At 50.5% G+C, this 13,192-nt stretch overlaps 4 protein-coding genes across 4 annotated transcripts; 1 reads left to right on the forward strand and 3 right to left on the reverse strand.

Moving 5' to 3' along the window:
• Window positions 1-765: 765 nt before the first annotated feature.
• ASPACDRAFT_42400 (U6 snRNA-associated Sm-like protein LSm1) lies at window positions 766-1,604 on the reverse strand (the record flags this gene model as incomplete). Its single annotated transcript, XM_020201095.1, has 4 exons — window positions 766-939; window positions 1,039-1,154; window positions 1,273-1,341; window positions 1,436-1,604. The coding sequence occupies 4 exons, from the start codon at window positions 1,602-1,604 to the stop codon at window positions 766-768; spliced, it is 528 nt and encodes a 175-aa protein (XP_020057240.1).
• A 565-nt stretch (window positions 1,605-2,169) lies between these two features.
• ASPACDRAFT_117493 (uncharacterized protein) lies at window positions 2,170-3,542 on the reverse strand. Its single transcript, XM_020196063.1, has one exon. It carries the CDS (start codon window positions 3,056-3,058, stop codon window positions 2,417-2,419), a length of 642 nt encoding a protein of 213 aa, XP_020057241.1. The 5' UTR covers window positions 3,059-3,542; the 3' UTR covers window positions 2,170-2,416.
• Window positions 3,543-4,841: 1,299 nt separating this feature from the next.
• ASPACDRAFT_1887630 (uncharacterized protein) lies at window positions 4,842-6,456 on the forward strand (the record flags this gene model as incomplete). The annotated part of the gene is made up of 3 exons (XM_020198466.1): window positions 4,842-5,195; window positions 5,248-5,461; window positions 5,551-6,456. 3 exons carry the CDS (start codon window positions 4,842-4,844, stop codon window positions 5,979-5,981), a joined length of 999 nt encoding a protein of 332 aa, XP_020057242.1. The 3' UTR covers window positions 5,982-6,456.
• A 1,285-nt stretch (window positions 6,457-7,741) lies between these two features.
• ASPACDRAFT_77778 (uncharacterized protein) lies at window positions 7,742-9,840 on the reverse strand. The gene has a single exon (XM_020205041.1). The coding sequence runs from the start codon at window positions 9,461-9,463 to the stop codon at window positions 8,168-8,170; it is 1,296 nt and encodes a 431-aa protein (XP_020057243.1). The 5' UTR covers window positions 9,464-9,840; the 3' UTR covers window positions 7,742-8,167.
• Window positions 9,841-13,192: the final 3,352 nt, after the last annotated feature.

Genomic DNA, 13,192 nt, shown 5'->3' on the forward strand with positions numbered 1-13,192 from the left:
GGTGAAAAAAAGGTACGGGCGGTTCTTGGCGCCGTTTATCGATAGAGCGCGATAACAGATTCGCAGCGGAGAAGAAAGAGACTTGATCACTACTACTGTGGATTTTTCATCGCTGTCTACTAGATATTCATACCTAGTATTCTATTGTCAGTTCATTTTTGATCAACTGGCGCAAATCCAGTCTTAACCTACATGAGCAATATTCTTGACCACCGCCCCATTCCTTCTCGACACCTTGGGAAACTGAATGTAAATTGTCGGAAAGAGCAAAGAAACAAAGAATAGATAGAAGTTCTAATAAGACATGGGAATCGTCATAACATGACCATCATCCACACTAGCTGACCGGAACATCAGAGACGATAGCCTGTGCTCTCGTTCGGTCTTCACCACACACACGCACATATGGTTCACCTTCCAGCCAATTATCCGCGAACCCAGCATATCTCTCGCTTCCATTGGAGAGATCGACGAGCTCTCACAGCCATTGGGAGAGTCGTCCACCAGCCCTACACCTTCTACACAGCTATTTAAAAATCACCGCCCGGGTAAGTGATCAGCGGCAAGCGACCTGTCTCCCTGCAACAGTCCCTGGAGGGCAGCTGGGGGTAGCAACAGGCCATAAGCCAACCGGCAGCCAAGCTCCTATATCCCGCTCCTCGGAATCCAACCTTATGTTTCGCTCTCATCTCTGGAAAACAGCATGGCCGACACAAGCCGCCGTGCAATGGGATGCGATGGTAATGGTGGGGTTCAGGGCAGTCTCTAGAACAAGATCTCCCCGCTGTGTTCTGGCTCGAATCCCAGGGTCTGTAACTTGCCGTGTCGCTTCTTGTCGTTGGATTTGCGTTTGATCTCCTCTTGCTTCTTCAATTCGAACACTTCCTGGAACGACGCTCGTTGGAGGTGAGGGGGCACATCGTCTTCTTTGTCGAGGTCCTGCGGCGATAGAATCTCGGGTTAGTCACAAGCTCGTACACAAGATACAAAATATCATCCAGTCTAGCCATCCCCGAGCGAGTAGAGAAGAAGGCGTACAATTTCTCCGAGAAGCAATACGTTCTCGCCACGGACAAGGAAGATCCCACGCGGGATGTCGGCGTACAGATTCCCCGAGTAGAGGCGTTCGATGGTATCTTGGAGAACGAGGTTGGCTGCATAAGAGAGCATAAGAGAGGCAATTAGAATGTCGTTCCCAAATCGCAAAGCAAGCAGAAGACTCTCCAGAGAGTTGCCCGTGCTTCGCTCCAAAAAGCGTGTGTGTAGGCATACCGAACTGATCCCAACTTCTCAGGACGCCAATCAACTTCCTTCCGTCACGCAAGACCAAAACAAGCTTCTCTGGCGTAAGTGTCAGCCTTCGTCCACCCAGATCTAAGCACTTTCTCCCCGCCCCCAGCGGCGAGAGCCCGAGTCGCAGGCGTAAATCACGTACTGTCGGTCAAATCCAATAATTGAGCGGCTGTGGTGAACATCTGCGGCGGCAGCTGCGGGGGACCATGCGTCATGGGTCCGAGGGTGTTGTTGTTCTGGGGCGGGAATCCCTGCGGCGCATTGCCCTGGGGGCCACCGGCGGGGGATTCGTTGATTGAGAGGCGTTCCATTGTCTTTTTTTGGATCTTCACACTGAGATGATGTGAGGGGAAAGTATTGGTGGGTGGGAATTGGGGTGGGAGTTTAATCAGGGCCGTGTCGATTGCGGGGGTTCGCTCAACTTCGGAGATGCGGGCGCAATGTAAATGGTCAATTCTAGTTTGCACAGACTCAGTAAGAAACGGCTATGAAGCTCTCATTCTGCGCTAGGGAAGCAATCTCCAGCGGTGGGGCTTTTGAGGTGAGATGGAGAGCATACAGCACTGCATCGGCGAAGTTGTTGGTGCGAACGGAAGGAGGTGTTTGCTCTGTTTGTTCGGTGCAGTCGTCATTCTATTATGTGGAGTCTATCAAGACATGGTCGCTCGGATGTGAAGCTCAAAGATGGGGCTTACGCTCGCATGTATACTCTGAAGAGCAAAGTTGATTTCTGGGCTCTATGATCATATACGTTTACTTCACGTACTATATGTGGCGAGCCGTGACGTTGCAGGCTCTCTACGCTTGCATGCGATACACGCTACATGATTGATCCTCGTGTCAAAACACCGCTACGAACGATTGGAATATACTTATGCTGATGGAAAGCTCAATCTGTTTCAGCTGACAGCATGATAAATAGCCCGTCCTGAGAACAAAACTCGGCGTGACCGAAGACCACAGTACGCTGAAGACAAGCCATGAGAGAACAGCTAAGAGAAACATCTACAAAAGCGCTCAAAGCAAGGCAGGGACCATAAAGCCTGGATAGAAACCCGAGTGCGAGGATATGAGAAAAGCTCGCCGGTCGCCTCACCAACTTAATCGACACATCTAATAGAATTCAAACCACACTCACCCCTCGCCGCTGTCTGCGCATCCGCTCTTCTCGGCGCCGACTGTACGGCGCGCAGTACGGCTCGTCGGACGAGCCGATATTTGCCCGGACCGATTTGTGCGACTGGTGGTACGCTGGACTCGACGGCGAAGGGGGCAATTGCATCGCCTTGAACTGGTCCACGCTGATGATCCGCAGCCCATAGAGGTACTGCATCAGCTCGAAGTCGGGCCGGCTGCCGGCGAGGGACTGGCCTTGTTGGTAGTGGGCCGAATCCACGTGGTCGATCATAGCGTCCCAGGCCCCCAAATCGGCCGTGTCGTGGAATCTTGCCCCCTCTCCGGTGCACAGGGGGCAGCGAGCCGTCTTGGGCGGCGCATGGGTCCGGAAATGGCTCAGGACGTGAGTTCGCCAGTCGTGCGCATTGTCGAATGCGATGTGGCAGTCAAGGATGTGGAACAGGCAGAGGTAGGAATAGTGACGATCGTGACTGTCATCGCGAGCCGGGTCGATGAGAGCCCCCGTTCCATCATCTACCAAGAGCGCATGGCCTGCAAGATCGGATGCCCACCGCGTGTCAAGGGACATGTCGGATGAGGATGCTGACTGGGATGCGGTGTCATTCAACAGGGACGGCACAGCCGACATGGTGTCCTAGTGTACGTCTCTTTCGTACGTCTGACTGCGATCTTCTGTGATGAACCTATCTCCGGTGCACCAGCACCGAAGCTCGAATAAGAAGAAGAGTATATGGGTGGTCTGGCCGATAGGAAGCTCTTGGGCGGCCACCGAGGTGCGCTGGGAGCGCTCCCGAACGGAACGCTGGGGTTACGCTCTCCTATTCTGCGAGCAGAGGGTGACAAGCAGTCCTGTTCTCGCCACATAGTTGTTAGCCTGGAGATTGTGAAAAGAAAGCAAAGAGCTTGCAGTTTATTCGGTATGGGAGGGGGAGTGGGTTCGGTCATATAGTTGGCCGCCGCGCGGTCGCCCAAGGCGGGGTTACAAACAAAGTGAAGCGCACACGTTCAGGTTGGGAAGGAAAGGAAGGGAGAAAGAAGACCGCACTCATCTTTGGGCTTACTTTGAACACCGTAAACAATTTCAAACTCCCTGTTACATCAACACAGACATTTCTCGTGTAGTAGCTGCGGGAAATTGTCGCATGGTTCAATATGTTAGACCTTCTAGTTAGGAGCTTCGGTCTTTGTTCGGCAGGAAAAGCGGGGAGGGGAGGGCATAAGTCAGTCAGTCAGCTAGTCAGTCAGTCCTTTGGGAATTAATTGTAAGTACTTCAGGTAGTAAATAGACTATGTAGTTACCTAGTCGACGACAAACAAGTCAATAGGTACAGTACATTGATTGTCATTGATTGTCAAAGTCTACTTGTAGTCAGAGAAGTACTGCTGTACACTACAGTACCTGCTCCTTCCTAGGGCCAAGTCACCCGGGCCCTGGGTAAGGTGGATGTAGTGACTCGTGAGTGTGCTACATGAGCCCGATGGCACAAGCATGCATTTTGCTTATTTAGTCTTGGTCATAGGAGCAATGGGCTCCGGTGCATTTTCCGAGGATCCCGGTGAAGAAAGCTGGGATGTCTTTGGCAAGGAAGAAAATGAATTGCATCAGCAGCGGCAGCCCGACACTCTATTAGACAAGAGGTTTGTTATTTGTACACTTTATGATTATAAGCATACTTTCACTAAGCCTTTAAGGGTATAGATGTGACTCCACTGTATTATACCCGAACAGGAGGGCATATATGATTCCATATCTGAAAATCAATGTAGGTCTTTTGGTTTACTACTTTATGTTACCCTCACCACCTCCACTGCCCTTACCATCATATAGGCGTTGCAATTGTTACTTCGTAATTGTTCAGCGGTATGCAGTGCAGTTTGAAAAGCAGCAGCAGGTGGATAAGATCAGTGACGACGGCATACTGCCGTACATCACGCCGCGAGTTCCGCAGGCAGAACTTCTCGAAAGTGATTGCGTTTCCTCCTGAGCAGAGTCTTGAAGAGGAATCTGGAAATCCGGAGTGATTGGATGACGGTAACGAAAGTACATATATAACACGAGCTGAGGAAATCTACCACAAACCGGCAGTCACCATACCATACCATACTTCATGAAAGCGACCAGTCATCCACATTCGTCTTGCAGACTTCGCCCTCCCAACAAAAGGCAGTCCCGAGAGTTAGCACTCGCCTCCCAAGCATCCAAGATAAGTATCAGCCATTGAACCTTCGATAGGGGTCCTCAGTATCGACCCAGACTTCGACAAGGTTTCAGTGACTATTTTGATTGGCTAATTGGTTGGCTGTTCGATTGTCGGCATTCCTGTATACAAACTCGTGTCTTAAGCATCGAAGAAGTCATGCTGGGCATTCAACGACCTCACATCAAAGCTCGCATACTACCAAGGCTCACTATGAGCTTCACAAAAGATTGTCATGCATCCCAGCAGGTCCAATCGACAAGTAATCGGCCGATTGACACAAGTAGTAGTCACTACTTTAAATACACCTCTGGTCGGTGGCTTATCAATGAGGCGCACCAACTCCAAACGCGCCATATCAACTTCAACGTGCCAGCGCTACAGCGGATTGCCGGTCAACTGATGGGAAGCCGATGTGTTCAAATGGACAAGATGCTCGAGGGGCTTTTCCACAAGGTGTTTTCTTTGCAGATGGAGAATGGGAAGGAGATTTTGGCAAGAATCCCGAACCCCAACGCCGGCCATGCCCGTTATGTTGTGGCCAGTGAAGTCGCCACACTTGGCTTTGTACGTGGGTGCCAATTCCCCTGACCGAATCTCAAGGCTTTGGGCTTGTAAGAGCTTAGTGGGGATTGAACGGAAGTTGGTGAACGCAAAGTTCACCTTGCATGGCAGCCTGTACTATCGAGATACGTTTTCATGCCGGGAAAAAAGAACTGCCGCCCTGGAAACAGCAGATCAAGAGCGCCGATCCGAGTTTGTTTTTGGTCCGACCACGCAGCGGTCCTTTTGGGGGGACGACGAACGCGGATTGGAGATGGACAAGGGTCCTTGTGAGTGTTAATCGTTGTCAATCTCTATCCCAGGAAATCGAGTACTGAAACCGGTGCAATTGAGGAAACGGCTCAGGCGTATTTCGCAGCTATCGCAAAGCGGGAGATATCACGTATACGAACTGCACACGGCAGATCCAGCAATGTCACTACACCTGTGGGCAAAACGCGACGAAGCCGTGATGCTCACATCCAGCTCCTTGAGCGATTCCTAACGGTGCTTCCTTACATTTTACCACCCGAAGAGATCCTTACGCCGGTCCTTTTGCACTCCGACCTTCATCACCATAATATCTTCGTCGACCTGTCCGATCCCACCAACATCTCCAGTATAATCGACTGGCAAACTGTTTACACCGTCCCGATGTTCATGCAAGCGAGGTACCCTTCAATGTTCACTGCGACGACATATACCCATGGGAGCCGGTCCAACCTCAGCTACCCGAAGATTTCGAAACCCTCTTGGCGGCCGATAAAAAGCAGGCGGAAGATCAGCTTGACCGGCTCTGATTTAAAATAGTTCTACGAGCTGGCGTCGCGGAAGTTCAACCCGGCTCTTATTGATGCAATGGACAAGATGCGAGATGATAGTGATCCGACCACATTCATATTTCACATTGTCGAACGGTCCTCCGAGGACGGGCCGATGCCATTGAAGGAAATGTTAATCCAGGTATTTGAGCGATGGGACCGCATCATAGAACGATGAGGCTCCACCGAACCGTGCCCCATCTCGTTCTCGCGGATCGAGATCGAAGAGAGTCGGCAGCAGTTCGAAGCCTGGGCAACCGCGTTCGGGGAATTTTGACGGTCTGCGGGCGGAACTTCTCGGTGACGATGATGGCTGGGTCTCCCATGATGACTACGAGGGAGCTATGAGCAGGCGGGAGAAGAACAAGGCGACTCTGGGCTGCCTACGGGAACGATTAGAGACCTTGCTCTGATATCTGCCCCGGACAATCGGAGTTGATCCAGCAGAGAGATCGAGTGTAAGTAGCGTTGCATGGTAACCCGAGTCATCAAACCCGCATATCAGGCTTGACCGTAGAATAGTCCAGATACATATATCACGCGTGTACAATCATCTTTCTTTATTTCTCCGATTTATCAAGATTTCCAGGCCAGGATTCCCGAAAAGAGTTAGATCCTATAAACCAGAGCAATAATTCTTCGGCTTTATCCAACCCAACCTTGCAGTCTACTACTCTGTCAAAAGCAGTCCATAAAATTCCGCAAAGGAGCAGTCCCAAGATTGGGTGAGTAGGTAGGGATGCTTCACAGTAAGCCAGCACTAAAAGAAGAAGAACGTGTATACAGTTCATGTGAGCTTCCCGCAAGGTTCATATGAACCGAACCCCCCCAAGCTCTACGTGACTCTTAAGTAAAAATAAATGTTTCTATGATACCTTGCCAATTTGACCATCTTCTACTGTTGACATCTCATCATCCTCGGAAGATCAGATCTCCCTGACGGAGAATCATAAATAACAAAAATGATAATAGTAAGTATTCCGAATTAAAGACCCCAATGTATACCGATGAATTCTTCAAATCTCAATCGGAGAGATTATAAAGGGAAAAAAAAAAGTAGTTATCAGGTAGTAAGGTCTAGAGTCCAACTGTGAAAAAAAAAACAAAGATAGTATAAGATAGATCCCATCTCGAGTATAAGTGATCGGATCAACACTCACTTCAGAAATGACATAATCAGACTGCGTCCGAATCGATTTTTGTACCGCACGACCGAGATAACTAACGAGGTCGGCTGAACTGCTTCCTGTAAGTTAGTTGACTTATACCCTAAGGTAGAGTACAGCACCCGTGACCTAGTCCTTGATTATTCGTTTCCAAGAGCCAATCCCAGGCCGAGCGCATATCTCTAGGCGCCCTTGCTACTAAAATCATTAGGTCACCCACTACTACTAACTAACTAGTAGCCTTCAGGTACACCTCCTTGATTGACATGCCAATCCGGATCACGCGATCGCGGCCTCCCCATGGCCAACTGACACGGGCCAGACCTTTCCAGGCTCTCGTCTCAGTGCCAGAACCGGTTTCGCAAGTGTTACGAAGCCTACAGAAATACAAAGAACTGTACTAAAGGATACTAAAGTGGGCCCTTGATATGTATTGTTTCCAATTAAGGTTGATGTATATTGTGGTAATTCCTCTCGTCCTGCTCGAGGTGGTCTATGGCGAAAATAGTGAAGAATGAAAGAACAAAAGTCAGGTCTATCAATGTAACCCAGAATGGAAAGAAGGAAAACAATCGGAAGCAAGAATGGTAGTCGGTATTTTTCATCCTCGTGGCTACAAGGCCATGAGGGACAGGAGCTGAGCAGCGAATCCCGCTGCCCAGGTTTGGATATTGAAGATAGGAGATGTTCCGAGAGGAGAAGGGGGAATGTGATCAGGAGATCAGACACTCAAGTGAGAATCGGAAGGGACAGAAACAATTCACAAGATATCCCATCCATCTATTGGTAGTGACGCCTCGCAAAAGAATACAAAGAAGTGTATAAAAGCCATGAGTCCAAAGCAATGTAAAGATAATAAAGAAAAAACCGCCCAACCAATTGACACCGATGATGCCCATGAACCATTGTAAATGCACAAGTCTATTCGGTCGTAGCACGCATGAAGATATAATGCTTTTTTGTCGGAATCCAAGTTTACAAACCCAAATGTATCGGCACGGGGGTCGATTTAAAAGGCACGGTCGGCCAAATCGCCGCCCGCGACTGAGTTGGCGGTGGACGAGGTGACCGAGGAAAACCCACTGCCAGGATTCAACATATCCTGGACTGCCACTTTCGGTACCTGAGGAACAGGTAGCTTGCGCTGTGTGCCATCGGGTTTGGACATAATATCGGTGATGCTCGGACCATGACTCTGACTGGGGCTGTAGTAACTGGGACCCTCCGGTTGTGGCTCCATGGGAGCCAGGGCGGGGGTGTGGTGGAGCGACAAATGACGAATTGAGGGAAGGTGTAGATCGCTCGATCCCAGAGGTCTCAGCCGCGGAGAGTGGGCGGGGGTAGCCAAAGGCGTGTGGTCAGGAGTAGGTGAAAGGGAGTCATGCGAGAAGGTGGGCGAGGATGGAGCGGTCGAGTTGGGCGAATTGGGCCTGGAACGCTTCACACGATGAGAATAGCTGTCGTCTTCTTCATGCGAGTGCGACCGGCTCATGTTATGCGTGATCGCGTACGCCGAGAGAGAAGGCAAACGACCGCTGCCGTGGTGGCGGGAGCTGCTGAACAAGTGGTGATTGCGAGGGCCGGCATGGAAGCTGAAGTGGTCGTCCCGCTCCACCTGGGAGGCAGCGGTGGCAAGGAGATTGATGTCCATGCCCGAAGATGCCCGCTCGGCGTTACGGGCGTAAGGCGCCAAGTTGGAGCGCATGTGGTTGGCATAGTTGGAGAAAGAGTGGGGAGGAGAAACGTCGGGAGAGCCAACTTGCGAAACAGGCGCAGAGCGAGTCATCGGCTTGCTGGGAGGGGGCATCAGGGCCCCTGCATTGTTGGGCATCGCATTCTCCTGACCAGCTGCGGCCGCAGCAGCCGCAGCGAGATGCTGAGCCTTGTTGCTGCGCCTCGAGTTGGGGTTGTTGTGAATTCGCGAGTGGCGAGTGAGTTCGTCAGAGCGACTGAATCGCTTGGTGCAGCCGGGAAACTGGCACGCGTGAGGCTTCTCGCCCGTGTGGGTGCGGATATGTCTCGTTTGGTGCTCCAGGCGGTGGAAGGCACGATCACACAGCGGGCACTTGTACGGCCGAGGAAGATCTTGGCGCACTTCTTCGGTCGCAGGACGGCTACCCTTCATCAAAGGAGGGAGAAGACTGACGGACGAAGCCATAGTAGAAGTGGATTGAGCGCTGGACGGAGTAGAAGGACCTCTCGAGCTATCCACAGGGGTGGTAGGTGAGGACGGAGTAGACTCAGTCGAATTGCTCTGAGGATTCAGCAGATTGGAGAAATCCACTGAAGAGGCCGGTGGCGGCATGTGAAACTTTCTCTTAAGACGGGGAGCGAGAAGACAGTGAGAGGTAGGACAGGGCCGGAATTTGAAAACCCGTGCGAAAGGGATGAGCAGCCGAGGCGATAGGCCGTGTGTCGCGACCAGGGGGGGAACAAGGAGCTTATATCGGCGAGTCGATCACCACCCGCTAGTATAAACCACCCAGGCCTAGCGTTGCCAAGAAAAGGTCGAGCAGTGGATGTCGCAAGGAATGATACAGTCCTTGTGACGCGACCGGGCTTAAAGTAGATGTAATCTTGATAAGCGTTGGCTAACCCGACTCAAGACAATTCTGGACAATGTAATCGGATTTTCAACAGACAGGAATGCGGAATGTGGTGGGTGAGGAGGAGGAGGAGGACGAGGAGGATGATGAGATGATGATAGTGTGGTGGCAGGCCGGAATCGGAAATGAACCCCGGTGCTGAATGACGAGCCGAGAAAGGCGAATGTTGGAATTGATGAGTCTCGAAGAGGAGGGGAAAGAGGCAGAAATCTGGAGAAATGGATCTGGGGAGGAGGTGATATAAGAAAGGAGAATCGGAAGAGTGAGAAGGAGGAATGGAGGGGAAGAAGAAAGAAACGGAGCTCGGGGGAGGGGAGGAGGGAAGGGAGAGTCGTAGAGGGGTGGGTTTATCGGAATCGGAGGACAAGAAGGGGAAGAATGGGTAAGAGTGAAAAAAAAGGGCAAAGAAAAAAAAGGTAAAAAAAAAAAAAAAAGAAAAAGAAAAAAGAAAAGAGAGAAAAAATGTACATTGTGTGGGGATAAATATCGGGGGGGCAAAAAGCAGGCTCTGGAGACTAGTTGAATGAAAAGGGAAATAAGAACGTGCTTTCCGGCCAAACCTGATCGGCTGCTGGTCTTAAAGAGGATTCAACCGGTCACTCTTACCAGCCTGATGGGACACCTGTTTTTACATATACCTTTCAATGTTTCTTTTTTACAGAGTACATATCGGACGAATAGAATTTCAATACCATGGTCCTTGATCTGATCTTAGTATGTCTCAATGCCATGAATAGGTTGTGTTTCTTATTGTTGTAGTTATGGTTCATAAGCAAGCAATTGACATTCAAGTCTTCAATACGTTGCCTATCTCGGGTCTCTTCCGTCGCCTGATTTTCGGTCCACGCACGGTGTGTCAGGGAAGAAAAAAAATCCACTATGACCAACCGGGAAGGGCGACGCTCAGAACAGGTGAGGGTAACGAAAAGAGTAAGAAAGGAGGAGAGATAGAAAAAAGCAGAGAGAGAAAAGAAAAAGAATGTGGGGCTAAACTAGAGTCGATAGAGATTACGGAGTAGAAACTGGAACTGCAGAAGTGGCTGTGTGGCCTGGAGAAGTGCGTGCCCGGTATTATCGGGTGTTGGCCCGTTGGTATGGAGTAAGTTCCAGTAGGTAAGGTAAAGAAAAGCAAAGCAAAGCAGAGCAGAGCAAAGCAAAGCAAAGCAAAGCAATGCTCAGCTCAGCTCAGCTCCGTATGGTACATGTAGAAGGTGAACTGAACCTCAGTCTTCCACCCCTTTTCATCTACAGTCATAAACCGGCTATCGCGGATGCCCTCGGGGGGAAATGAATGAGTGTATTGTATGATAAGATATCATTGTTGTTGGTAAAGGGCCCCCCCCCTTTCCACCATCACCACCACCGCCATCATCATCCTTTTCCCTCCCTCACAATTCTCGCTCTCCACCATCCGGGGCAAAAGGATCTGGTGGTGATCAAAGGGAGCTCGATTACGTGATTGTGTTCCGCAAGTCAGATAATGCACACAAACATGGATAGCTATTCAGCCAACCTTTCTTTTCCCATGTGATAGCTACACACTATTGACTTGAAAGGTGGGTGCGTCCCCTATCTCGCCCACCATGAATAGACTTCTGGAAGGGCAGGATGCTGTATTGGAACTCAACCAGCTCTCTCTGCGTGATACGGTCAGATGGTGGGGGAATGGGGGGGTTGAGTAAACATAGAATATCCCCAATCAACCCCCCCAAGGCTGTCCCTCCGCCCCCCAACTCGCCGCCCCCGTCCATCTTCCCCAAGGGTCCCTTCCCCAGATGATGCCATCCTGTTGTGATGAGATGAGAGTCGATGATGAAAAGATGAGGTGATTGGTGCTACGAAGGGGGATCATCCAGTATTTCTTTTCCTAGAGAGGGTTTGTTATTTGTCGATTACAGTATTTCTTTTTTGGGCTTTGCTTTGTGTTTTGGGTTTTTTTTTTGGCAAACCCTTTCCAGTTCCCTTAACTAGGAAGTCCGGGGCATACCCGGGGGAGACCAAGAAAAAAAAAGGAAAAAGAAAAAGAAAAAGAAAAAGAATTGTTCGACAGATCTTCAGAACCGCCCAGTCCAGACCAGTGATCGACCGACAATCAGGCGAGGGCTGGTTAACTGAGAATCTTAAGATAAGTCCATAGGCAAGCTGAGGAGACGGTCTGGGGTTCGAATGTAAGGTTTCCCAATGACATCTCTCCGTGACGGAAGCGGTGATCATGCCAAAAGGGCTGGGTAAGGCAGAAGCGGTACGCGGAGTCAAAAAGTCATACGATGGACGAGATTCAATACATCATCGTCCTCATCCTCATCGGTGAGGAGGGGGGGGAAGGCGCCCCAGAGGGGAGAGGTTTTTTGATGAGGCTGTTGGATTGTTGGCGACGGCAGCCACAGGGCGAATTGGAAGGGCGACGAAAAAGAGCCGGGATGACATGCCATGCGGGTAAATGGCGAACGAGCGGCCATCCGTCGGCATTTCCTTATTATTGTGGGGGAAGAAGAAAAATAAAGCCAGCATTGCATCAGACATCAACCATGGATGGCTCGTCAGCCCTTCCTTTCCTTTCCCCATGGGTCAGAACAGCGGACGAGGCGACACAATACAACCCCACAAACTCACCTGCCTCCGGATATTACTCATATTAACGGGTGTTGATTCGAGTAGAGTACGGGGAAGGCTGCGTTCCCTTCTTTTTTACCCTTTCCTTCTCAGCTCTCTGGGTGCTGAAGGCGCCTAGAACTAGGCAGGTAGGCAGGCAGGCATGAATGAAGGCTGCGACGTGGGTGATGCGCAGCGAAGGTATGCGCAAAATCATGTGGTCGGTGCACACACACATACAGGGTCGACGAGAATCGCAATCGCAATCGCACATCATATCTATGCAAGATAGGGGAGGTCATCTTTGGAGTAGAATACACTGATATCCTTAATTAACCGACTGTCAAGCTTCGCAGGTGCGATTAACCCGTTCCAAGTAGCCCGGAATCGAGGCCTCTCACCACCCCTTGGCCTAGCGCTTACTATTCCCACCACATCGGAGGGGACCCTGCATCGTTTCATCGGTGCCAGGCGTCTACAGGAGCTTTTCCGCTGATGATATTGACAGGGGGATAGGGTGATTACTCAGTATCTCAAGACAGAAAGACGAGGAGTACATATAAGGAGGGGCCGAAAGACGACTAATTGTTGATCCAACGCAAAATAGAATCAAGTCCGGAAATTGAACTCCGCAATAGATTATCCCCAGGTCCCAGACCACCTCTAATCTCCCTAAAGCTCTGCCACCGCCGTGGACGGAGTGAATTTCCCCGGACGGGCGAACGAGGGATATTTAGTTAGGGGAGAGGGAGGGGGGAGCCTGAGGAGGTTCATCCGACAAGGGAAATCCCCGTGCGGGAACTCTGCTTGCTGATATGAGGAGGGACAGAATTGGG

Source organism: Aspergillus aculeatus, assembly GCF_001890905.1.
Source record: "Aspergillus aculeatus ATCC 16872 unplaced genomic scaffold ASPACscaffold_6, whole genome shotgun sequence".
NCBI lineage: Eukaryota > Fungi > Ascomycota > Eurotiomycetes > Eurotiales > Aspergillaceae > Aspergillus > Aspergillus aculeatus.

Bases quoted from the DNA above. Each gene is read 5' to 3' on its own strand.
- ASPACDRAFT_77778 (XM_020205041.1), bottom strand. From the start codon at position 9,463: ATGCCGCCACCGGCCTCTTCAGTGGATTTCTCCAATCTGCTGAATCCT.
- ASPACDRAFT_117493 (XM_020196063.1), bottom strand. From the start codon at position 3,058: ATGTCGGCTGTGCCGTCCCTGTTGAATGACACCGCATCCCAGTCAGCA.